A 20731-nucleotide genomic window follows, 5' to 3' on the forward strand; every position below is an offset into this window, starting at 1 on the left:
TATAAAAAGACAAAAAATAAACGTGGATGGTCATTAAAACATTCCTAAAAACAAAAAAATCTGTGGTGGCCTAAGACTTTTGCACAGTACTGTGTATTTATCTATATATATATATATATATATATATATATATATATATATATATATATATATATATATATATATATATCTTTATATTTATATATTGTTAAAAAAATGCAGTTTGTACATTGTACATAAAGAAGAGCTGAAATTGATATAAACACATTTAGGTGTGATGAATAGTTTACACTTTAGATGAGGTGAATGTGAATGATTTATTCATGCGTGTACTATAACAGATTGTAGTTTGTACAACATTTGCTGACGGCAGCAACAATCCTCCGTTCATCCAAGGTGACTCTGACATATTCAAGGTAATGTTGATTTCAGCAACTGCTCATGTTCTCATGATTTGCGCTTTTTGGCTTTTCAGCTTGGACTGGTGAAAAAAACAAACAAAAAAAAACATCCAAAATACACTTTCAAGTGAAATTTTATAGCACTTTATCTATTTGTGTCTGTAAATTTAAATTATTGTACACAGCAAAATCCCCAGAGTTTAATTCAGTTTCTAAGTATATATGGTGTACATGTGACAGAAATAAAGTCAGCCTTCACAGATTTAATGTCTTTATCTTCAGTTGATTTCATCTAAAGCTGTGTCTGAAGTCAGTTGTAGTTCTTGTGTTTCTCTTTCCTTCAGTGATTCTGCTTGTTAACAGCAGGTGTTCATCAATGCCCAATCATCACTTAATTAATCACGTTATTATCTCATTAACTTTAAAGGTGACATAGTATGCCCCTTTTCACAAGATGTAATATAAATCTATGGTGTCCCCAGAATGTGTCTGTAAAATTTCATCTCAAAATACCCCCAGATCATATATCAGAGCTTGTCAAATTTATATTGAAAACTTGATTCAAATTTAATTTCAAATTTAAATTTATATTGAAGCAAAAATTGTTTTTATTTTTGCTTAAAATAAAACCAATTTTATTTTACTATAAGTGATCTGAGTTGTGTTGATTTAACACTGGGGATTATAGGGGCTGTTTACACGACACCATTTTCAACTAAAAACGTTAAACTTTTAATGCATTTTGGCCGTTCATTTACACGACAACGGCATTTTGGGTGCCAGAAAACGTTTTTTTTTTTTTTTTAAACGGGTTTCAAAGTGCAAGCTTTTGAAAACAAAAACGCGAATCTCTGCAGACAATGAGGTCATGCACATGCGTATTACGTGTTCAGTCTATAGTGTTTCATCGCCATCTACTGGCCTGGCAGCAGAATACAGGGTTTTTTGTAGTTTTCGTGGATTCGTATGAATGGAGATCATTTTGACAATGGTTTTGTCTACACGCAGAAAACTCAAAGGAAAAACCTGTCGTGTAAACGTACCCTTACTGTGTAGAAATGGGTCAAGTACAAACTATAGAAACACAGTGTTTGAACAGGATGTGAGAACATGAGCAGGTGATGATAAACTAACTCTCCTCCAGTATATAAAGATAACCCAGAGCTGCACAACGCAATATCCAGACATTCACATTGATCTACTGAACTGGTTTGTGTCATGAGAATACACAATTTAACCATTAAACATTTTTAATAATTATTTATGTATAATTCTGTTTTAAATTCCGTGCAGAGTTCAGTAGTCTTTGAGAAACAATGGCGGTCTGGACTGTCTACCTATCTCTCGGTCTTCTCGTAGCTTTGAATGTTTCAGGTAAGAGCATTATTCCACGTTTCACATCATAACTGATATTTTAACATGAACTATAGCACACCTGGGACTCTGTCATGACTTATCAGAATGGTCTAATATAGTATGTGCACTAAAATAAAGTTTGTTTCTTAATTATTATCATAACAGTAAGACAATAAAACAACAATATTTATACAATTATATCAGCTAAATTTATGGATTGTTATAAATGTATTTGTATTATTATTATTTTGATAACAAAAACATCAACAAATGTATGTGTTAATCCGTAGTATATTATTATTATTATTATTATTATTGGTAGTAGTAGTAGTAGTAGTAGTAATAATATAGCAGTACCACTACTACTGCTGCTGCTACTAGCAGTTCTGTTTTAATAATGTAATATTTCTTTCTTTTTAAGTGGAAACGAAGCCTATTGGAAATGAACGTTGTCGCGGTAAGGTTTCTCTAGTTTCTACTTCTCTTGTCAGTGTGTGTCTAAAGTACAGTCCAACAGTCCAAAACCTGTGCATTAATCCACCTTACCCAGTCAACACGTTGATCTCACAGTGATATCTCCATATGATTATCAATGCGTGTTTTTTTCCAAAGTTTGATGTCACCATTATGGTGATCGGTGTTTGCTTTAGTTGGATAGTTTGAGTCTTGGTGTATTAATGGCTGCTGGAACTGTGTGTTATGGCAGGAACAATAAGAGAACATGTAATCAGATGATGTCCACTACTTGATGATGACGATAACTATAAAATCATCATGTAGTGCTCTGATCAGGTGATCTCTTCTAGACCTTCATATGTGTTATAATTTTCATATAATTGATTATTGAATATAATTAATACGAATATTTCAACAGAATGACGTTCAACAGTATTTAAATAAAAAAAAACTGTATATTAAAGGTCCCATGACATTAATATGAGTTCCCCTAGCCTGTATATGGTCCCAAAGTTTCTAGAAATTTCAATCGGTGTAAATCGAGCTTTTGCTATTTTTCTCTGCCTTTGAGAACATGGAAGCTCGATTAGGCTGATCTTGAATCTCCTCCTTTAACGTTATAAGGAGAAATGTTACCTCCCCTGTCTCTGCTTTGCCCGCCCAGAGAATATTTTCCGCCCATGAGAAAATGAGCTAGGAAGTAGAACGTGCGCGATTTTAGTTTGTCCACGAGAGATATCATGGCTTTTGTGCGAGCGAAGCATAATAATTGCTCAATAATTGGATGTACAAATGAACACCGAAGGGTACACACAGCTACACACCTCGGACAAGTAAGTCAACAAATGATATATAAGTGTGTTGCTTTACTGTTTATGGTTACCTGGCTTCTTACACGTAGAATGTGGCTGTCACATTAGCTATGCAGTTACTTGCGCTAATGTAAAGGTAGACAGCATCAAGTTACACATACTGTAACGGCAACACGAGTGTTGTACATTTCTTTGTTATTTGGATAACCGTTTTCCTGTTGGTTATATGGCGCGCACGATATCCGCATTTCAAGATCGCAGAGCTTGATGTAATTGTAATAAGATAAATACAGACGTTACAGATCTCTCATGAAAAGGCAACAGTAGGTTAGCGTTAGCTACATGATAATAACTGTAAACCATCCGAATAAAGTACCGTATCCAGACATAATATTTTAAACTAACCATTCGGAAACGTCCTGCTGGAGCCGCTGAGTTGCAACTTCTTCATCCGTTGCTTCTCCATCCGGATCAGATTCTGGGTCAAACTGAAATGCTTGAACGACTGCGTGTCTTCGTGCCATTGCAATATATCCAACGTAAACGTGCATGGTACCGTTGCGCAAGATGGTCAAGGCCACACCCACCCTCCACCTTGCGCCGCCTTTCTCCTCCTCATTATCATTTAAAGCTACAGACACCGAAACGGCCCGTCTGAAGGAAGCTCATTCTGGGACTGGCTTGTAGTGGCTATAATTCTGCACCGAGGCTGAATTTTTGGAAAGAGATTTCAGATACAGTACTAGGGACCACTAAGGACTATATTAAAGCCTACAAAAAGTAGCATGTCATGGGACCTTTAAAAAAAAAACTATACATTTCAAATATTTTTCATTGAGACACACTCAACATTCAAGAAGCAGCACATGAATCTCAATGACGGTGACATGCTTTATGACGCAATGCATTTTGGGAGCCACTGATGAGTTTTGTAAGATGCACCCAGAATGCATTGCGGTATATGACCCATGTCACCATTCTTCATTCATGTCAGTGGCAGAGGTTAATTAGTGGCAGAGGTTAGGTAGTGGTTAGTTAGTGGCAGAGGTTACTTAGTGGCAGAGGTTAATTAGTGGCAGAGGTTAGGTAGTGGTTAGTTAGTGGCAGAGGTTAGTTAGTGGCAGAAGTAAGTTAGTGGTTAGTTAGTGGCAGAGGTTAGTTAGTGGCAGAAGTAAGTTAGTGGTTAGTTAGTGGCAGGGTTAGTTGTCACAACAAACAAGAAATCATGGAGCAGATAAATCTCCTGATTTAATCAAACGGTGAATGCAGGAGAGTCTGCTGGAGAAAAGAGAATGAGACAGAGATCGTAAAACAACAAGAACTAACATGGGCTCTGATTCTTAGAGATGGGGGGAACTGAGGGATTAGAAATGTTGTACCTATAGTGTACCTTTAAATGAAAATCATTTAATTGCATAAATGGTCATTAATGATGAACAAAAAAATAAAAAAATAAAAAATAAAACTTCCATTTAACAGTGTGTATGAACGGGTGGTCTGCCTATGGATGCAGATGCTTCAAGTTTTTCAATGAACGTAGCACGTGGATTGATGCAGAGGTATGATACATTCAGCTTGTAATATGACATAAAAATCATAGAAGTATATTCTTGGTTAAATACAACTTAAGCTCTGTCAACATCTGTGACACCTGTTAATTATTGCAGGAAAATAATTTCAACTTGTTTCTCAGTTTAAAAACAAAAATATGTCCACAGTAAATAAATTACAGTGGAGTTCTGGGGGCGAACATACATCACTCTGATAAGAATACAGACACAACACATTTCATGTTGTCATGAGAGGATCACTAAATATATTGTAAACGTAATATATGTGAAGTTATATCTAATCTATATGTACGATATAACAAGAACCTTTTATAGAAAAGTAGTCTCGCCTCTAAAGACAGAATAAGGCAAAAAATAAAGTACATGAGTACAAATTATTTCAATGTCAATTAAAGGCATGTCACAGATTTTGGAATATTAATTTAAAGCTATACATTCATTTTATACATTTATGTTTGCTCATGTCTCTACAGAATATTTGTTTGGACTTGGATGGGAACCTTGCTTCTGCACACAGCGTAGAGGAGTACACTTTTATACAGAGGTTGTTTGGTTCTACAGCTCCGAGCGCAGTTCGTGCCTGGATCGGAGGTCATGATGCTGTTGAAGTATGCAAATATTATTTTGATTATGCTTTTTGTGCTACTGCACAGCAAAATCCCCAGTGTTAAGTCATCACTGCTAAGTAAGGAATAATGTACATTCAGCCGGTTGTTCTATTTATATAAACCAGACTATTAATAACCAGACTGACTTTATTTCTGTCAGACGTCAGCAGAAGTTCTCATGATGGTGATCAGTGTTTGCTAGTTGGGCAGTTTGACTCTTGGCTTTTCATGTGAGTCTGTGGTCTTTGTTATAGCGTTTACTAAAACATCATTTGTTGCCAGAAATAAAAACAATCAGGTGATAAAGTTTTCACCATCTTGAAGTAGAATAAGTCACTAATCCTATTAGTAATAGTGACCAGATAATGTTATTTGTTATTAATAGAGTATTTTCTCTGACAATACTTACTTGTAGAGAATGAGACAGAGCTGAAAAGGCGCATGCGCACGCGGCGACCAGCAGAAGGAAAAACTCGGCGTCCTATTTTGTTGTTTTGAAGAGTCTATGTGTATGTTTTATGTTTAGTTTGTGTTTTTTTTCTCATGACAAAGTGTGCTTAACACAAACTATCCGTTGGGTCAGATGGAGCTGATCATTTTAATCGTTTGTTGGATTTTGTTTGACCTGAATCTCGTTTGCTATGGAACTATGGTGCCGGCTCCGAGGATTCAGTACACCAGGGATCAACTATTGGCTTGGAACTCACCGAGTCTACTCAGCGGTCAGTACCCGCTTTCTAAACTTCCAGGCGGCATACTTCGGAGGGAGAATTGTAATTCTGCACCGGGAGATGATGCTGGGAAAGTTAAGAAAAGAAAGCGAGGGAAAAGGGGAGGTGTTCGTCAGCGACTACGGAGTAAACAGCTGACACGTATCGCTCTGCCGTCATTGATCGTGGGAAACGTACAGTCACTACGGAACAAACTCGACGAGTTGCAAGGTAATGTTCGTTTCCTGCAGGATTACAGAAACAGCTGTGCAATGGCATTCACAGAATCCTGGCTAACTGAGCAGGATTTGGACAACGGCTTGAGTGTTGATGGTTTCGGCATTCCATTTCGCACAGACAGGAACGCAGAAATTACAGGTAAATCCCGTGGTGGGGGTGTATGCCTTTATGTCAACAAACGCTATTGTACTTCTGTGACTGTTCGGGAGAACATTTGTACACCCGATATGGAGTTATTGTCGGTATCTCTTCGTCCATTTTATCTGCCACGAGAATTTCCACAAATTTTTCTAACTGTTGTGTACATTCACCCCAAAGCAAACAACGTCATTGCATCGAACACTGTATCTGATGTTGTTCAAGGACTTCAAAACATTTCACCAGAGGCGCCAAATTTTATTTTGGGAGATTTTAATCATGTGTCACTTAAAAAGTCCTTGCCAAATTTTTACCAGTACATCACGTGCCCAACAAGACAATATAAGACGCTGGATCTCTGCTATGGGAATATAAAGGGGGCTTATAAGTCTGTACCTTTGTCAGCACTGGGATCTGCTGATCATACTTGTGTACAGCTCCTTCCTATTTATAGACCATTATTCAAGAGAGAACAACCCCATACAAGAGAAGTTAAAATGTGGTCAGATGACTCTACCGCCCGTTTACAAGGGTGCTTTGATTGTACAGATTGGGAGGTCTTCAAAGACTCTTGTGAACATATTGATGAACTGACTGATATCGTTTGTTCATACATAACCTTTTGTGAGGATATGATTGTGCCTACATGTAAATTTAAGGTTTTCTCTAATACTAAACCATGGATGACAAAATCAGTCAAATCAAGTTTGAGGAACAAGCAATTAGCCTATAGGCAGGGGGATAGATTAGAGAGGGCAACAGCGAGGAAGGAGGTTAGAACAGAGATCTTTAAAGCTAAACAAGCATATAAAGTTAAGTTAGAAAAAAACTTGGCAGATAATAACTTAGGTTCAGCTTGGTCGGGTATGAAGACAATTGCGGGTATACAGCATAATGTAAACAAGAGTACTGTGTGTATTGACGGTTTTAGATCAAATGATTACTTTTCAAATGCTCTTAATATGTTTTATTCTAGGTTTGAGAGTTTTGATTTTAAAAATGAGGTAGAAGAACTAAGATGCCTGTGTAATGATGATTCCCATATGGTCTTAGAACAGGCAGCAGTGGAGAAAATTTTTCTCTCCACTAAGGAGAACAAGAGTCCGGGTCCAGACCATATAGGTGGGAGAATTTTAAAGCACTGTGCGAAGCAACTAACTTCAATATTTTCTTATATTTTTAATTGGTCACTACGGGTACAAAAAGTACCTAACCTGTGGAAAAAGTCTATTATTATTCCTGTTCCCAAATGTAACAAGCCTAAAGTGTTAAATGACCTGAGACCAGTTGCCCTCACCTCTTTAGTGATGAAATCATTCGAGAAATTAGTAAAATCTGAGCTTTTAAGTAAGATTGGACAAGTCCTCGATCCTTTGCAATTTGCATACAGAGCAAATAGAAGTGTTGAGGATGCTTCACTTATGTTATTAAATTTACTGACTAAGCATCTAGAGGGGAAAAATACTCACGCAAGATTGTTGTTCATTGACTTCGCGTCTGCTTTTAACACTATTCAACCCCACATATTAGCTAGGAGACTGTTAGAATATTTTAAGTTGAACCACAATTTAGTGGGATGGTTACTAGACTTTTTAACCAATAGAACGCAGAGGGTAAAAGTAAATGGTAGCTTTTCTGATGTACTAAGTTTATCCACAGGATCTCCACAAGGCTGTGTTCTTTCGCCCTTATTATACATTCTATACACCAACATGTGTCAAAGCTCAGACGAAAATAGGATATTTATCAAGTTTGCTGACGATACAGTGATAGTGAGCCTGCTACAGGGGGATGAGTCTGGCCATGGTCCAGTTGTAGAGGATTTTGTAACCTGGTGCGATGATTCCTATCTAAAATTAAATATTACTAAAACGAAGGATATGATTATTGATTTTAGAACACGCCCTGTTAATCATGTCACTACGATTATTAAAGGGGAGGCTGTGGATCAGGTAGAGAATGTTAAATATCTTGGTATAGTTATAGATTCTAAATTGTCATTCGAGCTGAATAGCGAAATGGTATGTAAAAAGGGTCACCAACGTTTGAGTTGCCTTAGGAAACTTGCAAAATTTCATATTGATAGACGCATGTTGACATTATTTTACTCTGCTTTTATTGAATCAGTTCTGTCATTCTCCATTGGGGTGTGGTATGGAAGCCTGTCAGTAAAGAACAAAAACTCTTTAAACCAAATTGTAAGGTGGGCGAGTAGAATAATAGGTGTAAATCAAAGGAATTTAGGATGTATTTATAAAAAACAGCTGTATCGGAAAGCAAGTACTGTCTTGAGTGATCTGTCGCATCCCTTACGTATTGATTTTAAGTTACTTCCGTCTGGTCGCCGGTTTGCAGCCTCAAGATGGAAAACAAGACGGTACAGGAATACTTTTGTCCCAGCCGCAATTGAAGTTTTAAATAATATTAGTACGAGAGAAGTTTTAGGATTTGTAAATTAATATGGATAGCAAAGATGTATGTGTTGCGGTGCAGTTTGTCATGATGCTTACTTGTAAAGTTGTATGTGTATTAGTTGTATGTTGTTATTATGTCTATTATGTGTGGACAACTGAATTCTTTTTTACTGCATAACAAATTTACCTACGGGTATGAAATAAAACTACCTAACCTAACCTACTTGCCACAGATCAGACATTCTAAATTTAGATGTGATTTAGTAATGCTGTTTGTGGAGTTGTTTAATCCTCCTCTGCTGAGATCTTCAGAGATTTAATGTCTTATGTGACATCTGTAAAAATGAATTTGCATGTCACCTCAGTGATGAAACTCATGCATTCAGATGATGATTTGGAGGAGTTTTGTGATCCACAAACCCAGGAACGCACTGCTCATGTGGTCACATGATTGTCTGCTTTAAATGGCACCTATTATGCAAAATTCACTTTTACATGGTGTTTGAACATAAATGTGTGTTGGCAGTGTGTGTACACAATCACCCTATAATGATAAAAATCCACCAAGTGCTTTTTTAAAAATCTCCATAAATCATGAGCACTGTCTCAGAACAAACTGTTCTCAGATTCGGGGCAATGTGACGTCACTTTGCACAGGCCCCTCCCACGACTGTTGATTGACACTGCAGTTTGAGCATAGACCCGCCCTGAGTGAGCTGGACACAGAGTCCGCCATTGTTCGACGCTTGAGCCGCTGTAGACAAGAATGTCTCCTAAGCGATTGAGGTGTTTTGTTGTTGGATGTAAGAATGAACATAGCAGTCTTCATTTACATTCGTTGTTACTCGAAGATGGATCAGTACTGTTTGTGGTCCAGCTTTACGGTCTCCAGAGCGACAGGACTAACGTTACTGACCACGGCAGAAATGAAAGTGAGAGCATGCACTTTATGAAGACAGCTCATCGAGTCATTTTACGGATATAAGGTTTACCAGTTTATTTAGCACCCACTGAAAAGGTGTGTTTATATTTGTTCACTGTTAGTTATAACGAGTGTTTTGTGTACTTCGCTGTGTATGTTGTTGATAATGAAAGGGAGAGAGAGAGAGAGTTTATGGATAAGACTTTAATGCGCACTTCTTATACTGTGTTTAGTCGGCTCTTACAGTGATTTTCTGGAGTAAAACTAAGGCTTCATCTTTTGTGTGATGTACAATAAACTTAATTGAACTCATCAGTATATTTTGGTCATCATTCGGATGGGGTCTACTACAGCAGGCTTGTATTAATAGTGGATAAAAGCAGATGACAAATAACCGTAATTAAACTAAACTATACCTGTTCTATCTCCATCCAAGTGGATGCTGCACACTGTTGGTGGTTGAGGAAAGATCCCTTGATATGATTGTAAAGCGCTTTGGGTGTACAGTAGTACATATGAAAGTGCTATATAAATGCCCTTATTCTATTCTATTCTATTCCATTCCATACAGCATATATTCTCTGCCTCTGTGGGCATTATTGTCCCAGTCGAAATGAACACCGCTACTGAGAGTTTCTGTTTTGATATTATCAGATGAGATTGTCCTGGCTCTGAGCGTGAGCTCGTGAGGCTCCGCCCCCTGGGCCGGCAGCAGCAGGTAATTTGCATTTAAAGGGATACACACTAAAACAGCGGATTTTTCTGAGCCCCAAAAAATGACATTTGAAACATGCTGTAAAAAATTATCCGTTGGGTATTTTGAGCTAAAACTTAACATACACAATCTGGGGACATCAGAGACTTATTTTACATCTTGTGAAAAGGGGCATAATAGGTGCCATAAAATGTCATATGCTTGGAATAATCGGATATATTCATATTTAATTTAAAGATATAAAAATAATGTCCTATTTATTATGTGATTATTTAAATCTCTTTCAAAATTGGAAGCTAGACACGCTTTAAATGGTTTTTAAACCATTTTTATCTCAACATGATGGATGACATTTTTAAAATATGGAAATTAGCAGAAATAAGTTAATGCAGCCTCTTGTTTACATGAGGTAAATAAAGCTGCTTGGTTTATATTTTTTATGTATACATTTTAAAATTGTATTGCTGTAACGGCCCAAAGTTTACGTTTTTTTTTTCCTCCTGTCGCTGAGGTGGAGCGGTGATGAAATATTGTTCTTGTAAATACTTCCCAGCCTTTTGGTAAAAAAAGTGTACATCTTTAAAACGCATGTGTTGTGAATTCCCTGCTGTGAGGAGGTCACGTCACAGCAAGCTGCTTCATACAGAGTCTGAGGGACTGTTTGAGCATGCGCAGTGTGTTCGGGAAAATTTTCCTGTGTAGTCAATAGTTGGCCTTCCACCGACAGTCCGTGGTCTTCATTATTACTTTGTACAACAGTGTGCGTCGGTGATGATGTAAGTTACATGATGAGTAGATGTTGTTTATATATTTGAATGTGGCGCGATCTATTAATATTACCGGGGTAATATGTTTATTTGTTAACTTCCTATTTAGCATGTGTTGCTGACCCCCGTGAAACAGACGGCCCGACATGTAGTTAATTACCTCACATTTTATTTCCTTATTCTACTGTTTATTTAGCTGTGTAGCTTTGTTTATTGAGGTCGTTATTATTTTGACGTTAATGTGTCAAATTACAGATCGGTAGTTGACGGGTTTTTTTCAGTTTAGCTTGGTCACGTGACCTACCCGTGGCGCGAAGCTGTGGTGTTGTTTAATGATCCTACACTGACCCCTAGTGGCGATTTGCAGTATTACACACTGTTCATATCTGTTGTAATTCATGTTATTTTATCATTATTACCATTGATGCCACTGAACTTTAATTAGTATTAATATTGTTTTACTGTTGTTATTTTCTGCAGGCATCACAAACCACACATACACATATTACAGTGCCCTGTAGAGTTGTAAAAGACCAATAAATTCATCAAAAGGAAAGAAGTTGCTGCGTCTTCTCTGACCGGAGGATTAGGCCAGTATACATACAGCCAGCATTTCATCACCGCAGCTGTTCCGTTACAAGTGGTCCTTCGAGCCGGATTGTGTGTATAACTGCGCCATGGCAACTTCCAGCAACCAAACAGATGAACAACCTTCAGTTGTGTCCCGCCCAAGCCGGTCTCACCAACTCCCCAGGCACCTTCGCGACTTTGTCATTGATAACCCTGGCAATTTGCATAGACGTGATGCCACACATCAAATGATAGAAGCGCAAGAGGAAGAGCCTCCAGACCATATTCTGCACACTGGGTCAGAAGATCTCATGCTGGAAGGGATGGAAGCCCGCATGAAAGACATAACTAGGCAGATGAAACAACTACAGTCAGCCATGGACAGTGTTAAATGTAAAGTTCACACTCAACAGCATCCATCCAAATTATCATATCCTCTCCGGAGCTCGAGCCTTCCTCATATTCACCACGGTGAAGAGATATGGCCCAGAGTATCACCCCTCATGGATCATCGGATGATTTGGAAATCAGCTAATGAAGGTTATTGTCAGCTCTTAGACAACAGTGAACCTTACCCACTTACAGCACAGCCCATACAGCAGGGAGAGCTCAGCTCAACAACTCAGGCTACCAGAGCTCTGCAGCCATCCGTCCAGGTAGCAGCACAACCACTAGACCTCAGTGAGTCTAATCGCTATTCAGCTACCCTAACTGGACCAGTGCCAGAGTTTCCACAACTGCCTGCAGTTCAGTCTGCTCACCACACCCCGCTTACTCAGCGAACATATTCACCTTTTCTGCCCGTCCAGCATGCAGGTCAGCACGTCCAGTCAGGGCACCAACCAGCTCAACAGACACCCTCAACAGTGTATCTGCCAAACCAGCATGCAGCCCTGCGGACATACGCACCTACACAGTCTCAAGGTGTACCTCAGCCCTTACTCACAACTGTACAACAGCAGACTTATCCTCGATATGTCCAGCATCAGATCACTCCTCAACCTGGACCACAGCTTGGACAACCTGCTTCACTCAAACAACCAGAGATAATAACACCATCCCGTTCTATCCCTCCTTATCAGCCACCTACTGATCTAGGAGTAGCCTATTCACTTCCACAGACCAGATATCTCCCTGAAGTTCAATCACAGCCATACCAGTCTGGACTTCATTCAGCTGCACACTACCCACAGCTTACTCAAAGGGCTGCCTCACCTACAGCACCAGGATACATTTCTCCCTACAACAATCCTGCAACACTCACCATGACAGAAATGGCTATTGCAGCCTCATATGGTATTCCAAAGCCCAAACTGCCTCTCTTCAGTTCTGGAAGGGAGAGTGATTTCATCATGCTGAAAAGGGGACTGGATAGTTTACTTGGTCCACACCGACATTTGACTGAAGATTATAAATACCAAGTATTACTTGATCATCTCAAACTGCCTAGCGCCTACCAAATGGCAAAGAGATACATACATGACCCCACACCATACTCCAGTGCAATGGACGCTCTGCAGCATCGATATGGGCAGCCAAGACAGTTGGTACAGGGAGAATTAAAGACCATATTGAGCTCTCCTCCTGTGAAACCTGGCGACGTAAAGGCTTTCGAAGATTTTTCTTCAGCTGTAAACACTCTGGTGGGGATGCTAAGTCGCATGGACGGTCCTGCTCAGTCTGAACTGCAGTGCGGCTCCCACGTAGACACCCTCCTTGGTAAGTTGCCTGGTAACTACAGGGATAGCTTTGCTGAATTCTGTATTAAAAGAGGCATCATCCGCAGTGGGAGCGACCAGACATACACCTTACCCGACCTCGCTGAATGGCTGGATATGAAGGTTCAGGTGCTCCAGGTGTCTCGACGTGCAGCAGAATCCAACACATCTGATCCCAGTCGTATCACACTGAGAGAGAATAAAGCAAGTAAATCACAGTGGGTCAAACCAGCCTCTGTTTACTTCAGCAGTGACTCTACAACAGTCAAACATCAGCAGACCTCTCCACAGCGACAACGGACCAACCTCCAGTTGGGTTCAAAGAAAGATCAGCCCACAAACAAAGGGAGGGAGCGTTTTAAGCCCTATTGTCCGTATTGTAGGACCACCCAGGATCATTACCTCAATGGCTGTGCAGAGTTCGAAAGAATTACTACTGAAGAGAAAGCCACCTGGATAAAGGACAAAGGAAAATGTTGGAGATGTGGGCGTGGACACTCTCCAGAGAGCTGCACCCTAAAGAAACTCTGCTCCATGTGCAACAAACAACACCTGCTGATACTTCATGAAGTTGTGGCCCAAGACCCGCAGCTAAACATCCTCACTGTCAGTACCCCAACAAATGCAGTGTATCTGGATCACGCCAGCCACTCAGGGCGTGTCATGTTAAAAGTGGTACCAGTGCTGCTCCGTCATGGCAAGAGAACACTAAAAACACATGCAGTGTTGGATGACGGCTCTGAGCGCACTGTGATTCTGGCTGCTGCGGTCAAACACCTTGGGTTGAGCGGGGAAGTGGAGTCACTCAAATTGAAGACCATCAGACAGGATGTATTGCAGCTCCAGGGAATGGCAGTGTCATTTGAGGTGTCCGCTGACACAAAACCATGCACTTATCACTCCATCAATCAAGCTTTCACTGCAACCGAACTCCAGCTGGCTGAGCAGTCATGTCCAGGTGACAAATTAGCAAGGAAATACAACCACCTGAAAGGAGTCCCCCTACACACATTCACTAAGGTGCAGCCAATGCTACTGATTGGATCTGACCATCCTCATTTAATAACTCCGATCCACTCAGTACGTGCAGGACCGATAGGAGCACCAGTAGCAGTCTGCACCCGACTATCTACCAATCCTGAGTTTGCTAAAGTTTACAACCAGGAAATACACAAGCTAGTGGAGGTGGGATATGCTGAGCGGATCACCAGTGAGGAGGCCAGTCGCTCTGCCGAATCCTGGTACATTCCACACCACTTAGTACATCATAACGGAAAGGCAAGGGTGGTATTTAACTGCTCCTTTCGCTACCAGGAGAGTGCTCTGAATGATGACCTGCTACCAGGGCCTTCCCTTGGACCGTCACTATTAGGAGTTCTGCTCAGGTTTCGAGAACATGCCGTCGCTATCAGCGGAGACATACGGGCAATGTTCCATCAGATCAGACTCCTTCCTGAGGACTGCCCACTCCTCCGCTTCCTCTGGCGCGACATGGAGAGAGACAGGTCACCTGATATCTATGAGTGGCGTGTCCTGCCATTTGGCACGGTTTGCAGTCCGTGCTGCGCTATATACGCTGTGCAGCGTCACGTTCGTGATCACCAGAGCGGCAACGAAGACCTGCTGGAGACGGTAATTACCTCATTCTATGTGGATAACTGCCTGAAATCGCTCCGCACGCCACAGCAGGCAAAGGATCTTCTCGACCGCTTGAGAGCCCTCCTAGCGAAGGGTGGATTTGAAATAAGGCAGTGGGCATCCAACAGGACAGAGGTAATCTCTCACCTCCCAACTGAGGCACGATCAACAACATCTGAGCTCTGGCTAACCGCTGAAGGAGATGACCCGAGGGAGTCCACTCTGGGCCTGGTTTGGCATTGCATGACAGACACACTGGGTTATAAATGTCAGCCTGTGACGCCTAAACAGCCCACCATGAGAAATGTATATAGGGTACTTGCCTCACAATACGACCCGCTCGGATACATAATCCCCTTCACTACCCGTGCTAAAGTCCTGGTTCAGGCTTTGTGGGCTACAGAAAGACAGTGGGACGAGCCTATTGCAGATGAGTTACTTCCAGTGTGGCAGGCCTGGGAAGGTGAGCTCCCTCAATTGCAGAACATAGTTCTTCCCCGTTGTTATGTTCCAGAAGCTGCTGACAATGATTCATCAGTGAGGCAGATTCACATTTTTTGTGATGCCTCAGAGAAGGCGTACGGATCAGTCGCCTACCTGCGAGTGGAGGATCCAGAGGGACGCATCACTGTGTCATTCATTATGGCCAGGTCGCAGGTTGCACCCAAACGACAACAGACGATGCCGCGACTGGAATTATGTGCTGCACTCACTGGAGCCCAGCTGGCCAAAGTGCTCCAGACCGAACTGACTTTGTCCATCCAATCCGTAGTGCTGTGGTCAGATTCAACAACCGTACTGAGCTGGATACAGCCAGAGTCCAACCAGTACAAAGTATTCGTTGGTACAAGAGTTACTGAGATACTTGATCTTACCAAGCCCGGGTCATGGAGATACATTAACACGGACTTGAACCCCGCTGATGATATCACTCGCGGGAAGACTCTCCTTGAATTGTCCCAGCCAAACTGTTGGAGTCAGGGGCCTTCATTCTTGTATCAGTCCTCAGATCACTGGCCAGTGAACCCCTCAGTGCACATAGAGGAACCAGATGAGTTGAGAGCTCAAACCTTCTGTGGCCACATGTCTACTATCAGCAGTGATGAGCCCGATCCTGCTAAGTATGATACATGGACTGAACTACTGCAGGCTACATATCAGTTCCTTCATGGGGCGGCTGCTCCAGCTATGTCTGCCGTCGACCGTATTGAGATGGAGACTACTCTGCTAAGAAGGATACAATCCGATAGTTTCCCGGAAGAATTAAAGGCACTTAAACAGGGCAAACCAGTCCATTCAGGCAGCCGTTTAAGTGCTCTAAGCCCTGACTACGACCAAGCATTAGGCCTCATTCGGGTTGGTGGTCGACTACGCAAAGCAGAGAATCTGATTGAAGGCAGTCTTCACCCTGTTGTCATCAGCCCTGAGCATCCGATCACACAGCTGTTGGTGAAGGATTACGACAACCGTCTGCACCACGCTGGTACTGAGAGAACTTTTGCTGGGATCCGGAGAAATTACTGGATCTTACGTGGTCGACAGGTAATTAAGAAACACCAGAAACACTGTGCAGAATGCTGTTTGTGGCGGAGCAACCCAGTAACACCAATGATGGCCGATCTGCCTGCTGCACGGCTCCGGATCAACAAACCCCCGTTCTGGTCCACCGGAGTCGACTGTTTTGGGCCTTATACAGTGAAAATCGGAAGAAGGCACGAGAAACGGTGGGGCATTATATTTAAATGTCTTACTTCAAGATGTGTCCACCTGGATCTGTTGCCACACATGGACACAGACTCGTTCTTACTGGCCTTGCGCCGATTCATCTCAAGACGAGGCAAGCCATACGAGATCTTATGTGACCGAGGTACCAACTTCCGGGGGGGAGACAGAGAGCTCAAAGAATCACTGGAAGATCTCGATCCCACATTGAAGCAACAGTTGGCCGACCAAAGCATAACATTCAAATTCAATCCTCCTCTTTCACCCCATTTCGGTGGCGCGTGGGAGAGGGAAGTAAGGTCAGTGAAAGCTTCCCTCCAAGTTGTGTTGTGGGATCAAGTCGTATCAGAGGAGGTATTGGCGACTGTCCTAGTGGAAGTAGAGGGCATACTTAATTCAAAGCCTTTGGGATACTCCTCTTCCGACCTGGCTGACCCCGATCCTATAACGCCTAACTTGCTGCTGATGGGGCGGCACGACGCATCGCTTCCACAGGCTGCATATGGTTCCAGTGATCTTCTAGGCCACCGCCGTTGGAGACATAGCCAAATCCTGGCAGACCGGTTCTGGAGCCAATTCACCCACCAGTACCTTCCTGACCTTCAGCGCCGCCATAAGTGGAGGACCCCTACTGTTGCCCTCACTGCAGACCAAGTGGTTATGGTAGTAGATTCCCAGCTTCCTAGGGCACTTTGGCCCATAGGAAAGGTCATTAAACTTCATCCCAGTGGAGATGGGACAGTTCGTTCAGCGGATGTCAAAATCAAGGGGGCAGTTTACACTCGTCCGGTTACCAAGTTAGTACCTCTTCCCAAAATGCCAGAGGACCACGTGTGCAACAGGGACCTTTAACAACAGCAGGGACTTGTACTTCTTCTACACATTCATACATGAATGTGGGGGCGGCTGTTGTGAATTCCCTGCTGTGAGGAGGTCACGTCACAGCAAGCTGCTTCATACAGAGTCTGAGGGACTGTTTGAGCATGCGCAGTGTGTTCGGGAAAATTTTCCTGTGTAGTCAATAGTTGGCCTTCCACCGACAGTCCGTGGTCTTCATTATTACTTTGTACAACAGTGTGCGTCGGTGATGATGTAAGTTACATGATGAGTAGATGTTGTTTATATATTTGAATGTGGCGCGATCTATTAATATTACCGGGGTAATATGTTTATTTGTTAACTTCCTATTTAGCATGTGTTGCTGACCCCCGTGAAACAGACGGCCCGACATGTAGTTAATTACCTCACATTTTATTTCCTTATTCTACTGTTTATTTAGCTGTGTAGCTTTGTTTATTGAGGTCGTTATTATTTTGACGTTAATGTGTCAAATTACAGATCGGTAGTTGACTTTTTTTTTCAGTTTAGCTTGGTCACGTGACCTACCCGTGGCGCGAAGCTGTGGTGTTGTTTAATGATCCTACACTGACCCCTAGTGGCGATTTGCAGTATTACACACTGTTCATATCTGTTGTAATTCATGTTATTGTATCATTATTACCATTGATGCCACTGAACTTTAATTAGTATTAATATTGTTTTACTGTTGTTATTTTCTGCAGGCATCACAAACCACACATACACATATTACAGTGCCCTGTAGAGTTGTAAAAGACCAATAAATTCATCTAAAGGAAAGAAGTTGCTGCGTCTTCTCTGACCGGAGGATTAGGCCAGTATACATACAGCCAGCATTTCATCACCGCAGCTGTTCCGTTACAGCATGCAAATATGTGAAGTGCAGCAGTTATGGTGTTATGCAGTGGTCAATAAATTATTTAAACAGTGAATTTTGAAATGATCTCTTCTTGTAAACTCAGAGATATGGATTCGGACGGCAATTAAATCCTCACGTGACCTTAACGTTTGTCAATAAACAGTAGGTAATTCAGCCGGGGATTTTTACGCGGATGGTGAGAGAAAAACACTGACATTCTGGATTCCAAGGCAATAAAATCACTGACTTACCCCTGTAAATGTTGAAAATACCTCACAACCCCATGAGAAACATTTGCTGTCTGAATACGGCTTAAGACTGTGTAGAGTGGGACCATATGTGCTCTGAGTAGAGATGATTTAACACTGGGGATGTTACTGTGTGGGCATTTACAGTTATATTTACATTAAAACTTTTTTTTTTTCAAAATGCATAAAGATAGATCTGCTTTTAAAATGTTTTGAATAGTTAGTTTAGGGCCTTGAGATGGGCGCCACTCACCATGATTATGCCATACTCGAGTGAAACGATTGTGAAACTTGATGTAAAATAGATGGCTGATAGAGTTAATTGAGCAATTTAGCCCTGTCTTAAATATTCTTCACATATGCTTCACTGACACCCTGTTTGTGAAATAATTTCTGTTTAGATTTCTGACATTTTTAACGTGGAGATGGGGTTAGGGTTCATGAGGAATCTTCTTTTAGACGAATAAAGATAAAATGAAGCTATATAAGCTGTGGACATAAACACAATGTCTTTTTTCTCTTCTGTTCACAGGAGGGAGTTTGGCTCTGGAGTGATGGAACCAAAATGAACTTTGAATACTGGTCGCCTGACGAGCCCGATGATGACGGGTACAATGAGCGCTGCCTTGAGCTGAAATATTCAAGTAAGTGCTTGTAATGTTCACAAACAAACATTATTTAGTTTTTCATAATATAAAAATGATAAAAACAACATTTTTTTCTTTCTTGCAACAGATGGCTACTGGGATGATGACGTATGTACTGTGAGGAAGCCGTTTGTGTGTGTGAACTGAACCAGCATGTGAAAAATCAATAGAAGAAACAAGCATATGTTTTTTAAAAAAAAGGTTAATTTAGGTTGTTTGATTGTTTTTTTTTTGTGAATGCTAAGCTAATTGACACCTGTTAAACACCATTTTTTTTTAAATGTAATTTGGGTAGCACTCCACAGTCTCTCTTTTCTCACCAACACAAGTCAGAATAAGTAATTTGGCATCCTAAAATGGTACCAACAGTAAAAATAAATTAAAATAAAGAGGTTTTGTGGCTCAGATAAGGTCCAAATGTGGCTTATTTGCTCTCTTCTGACATGTGGCATTGCTATGGCCTGCTTGTGGCCCAGATGTGGGCCGGATCTGGGACATCACAATGTTTCAATGTGGGGAGGAACTAAAAATAGAGCCATTGACCAACTGAAACCTGCTCTAAAGTCAATGGCACAGTATTATTTTTGTTATTTAAAGAGTGTGTTAGTAATGTGCGCCTGTAGGTGGCTCCACAATGCATGTACACTCTGCTTATTACACACACACACACACACACACACACACACACACACACACACACACACACACACACACACACACACACACACACACACACACACACTGCTTATTACACACACAGGGCAGCACACAGACATGACAAATATTAAAAATAAAATATTATTAAAGATATGGAAGACAGCAAGCCTTGTGTCAATGCAGAAAGTCCTTTGTTTAGCTGTTTCTTTTGTAATTACTTGTGAAATGTACAAGTAATTACCGGTAGTCATTTCCGAATGAAAAAAAAAATGTTTCAAAGTAATTTCTACACATTTTTTTCAGGGTAATGTTAGCAAATTCAAAAGTTGTGTTGCTCTTAAACTCGATGCATCAAAACTTGTGATTGATATATTCAACACACTGTTAACAGTTTCACAGTGAAATTACAGTTTATCCCAGGTTAATAATTGCATTACTTTCACAGATATTACTTGTGAAAATAATAAATGAATAAATAAATAAAATGGAGGGTTAATAACTTCAGGAGAGCTACATTTATGATTTCTTCCTTCTGTTGAACACAAAAGGAGATATTTTGAAGAATGTTAGTAACCAGACAATCAATGGACTGAAGTCAATGGGGTCCATCAACGGTTTGGTTTACGACATTCTTCAAAATATCTTTATTTTAACTAACTTACTTTAACTAACTAACCCACAATCTCTAAATTACCTCCGGATGTAACAACCTAAACTGCTGATAC

General features: G+C 41.0%; 2 protein-coding genes across 2 annotated transcripts in view; one reads left to right on the forward strand and one right to left on the reverse strand.

The window, feature by feature from the left end:
- The window catches only part of LOC309499294 (serine/threonine-protein kinase Nek1-like), a 128794-nt gene that overhangs the window by 17512 nt on the left and 90551 nt on the right, over nucleotides 1–20731 (reverse strand). The gene's annotated exons all lie outside the window — the stretch shown is intronic.
- LOC309502724 (galactose-specific lectin nattectin-like) lies at nucleotides 1544–20490 on the forward strand. The gene is made up of 7 exons (XM_082175220.1): nucleotides 1544–1589; nucleotides 1674–1754; nucleotides 2158–2193; nucleotides 4484–4563; nucleotides 5049–5183; nucleotides 19235–19346; nucleotides 19438–20490. The coding sequence occupies exons 2-7, from the start codon at nucleotides 1697–1699 to the stop codon at nucleotides 19494–19496; spliced, it is 480 nt and encodes a 159-aa protein (XP_082031346.1). The 5' UTR covers nucleotides 1544–1589; nucleotides 1674–1696; the 3' UTR covers nucleotides 19497–20490.

Source organism: Leuciscus leuciscus (genome assembly GCF_965113295.1).
Source record: "Leuciscus leuciscus genome assembly, chromosome: 1".
Taxonomy (NCBI): Eukaryota; Metazoa; Chordata; class Actinopteri; order Cypriniformes; family Leuciscidae; genus Leuciscus; species Leuciscus leuciscus.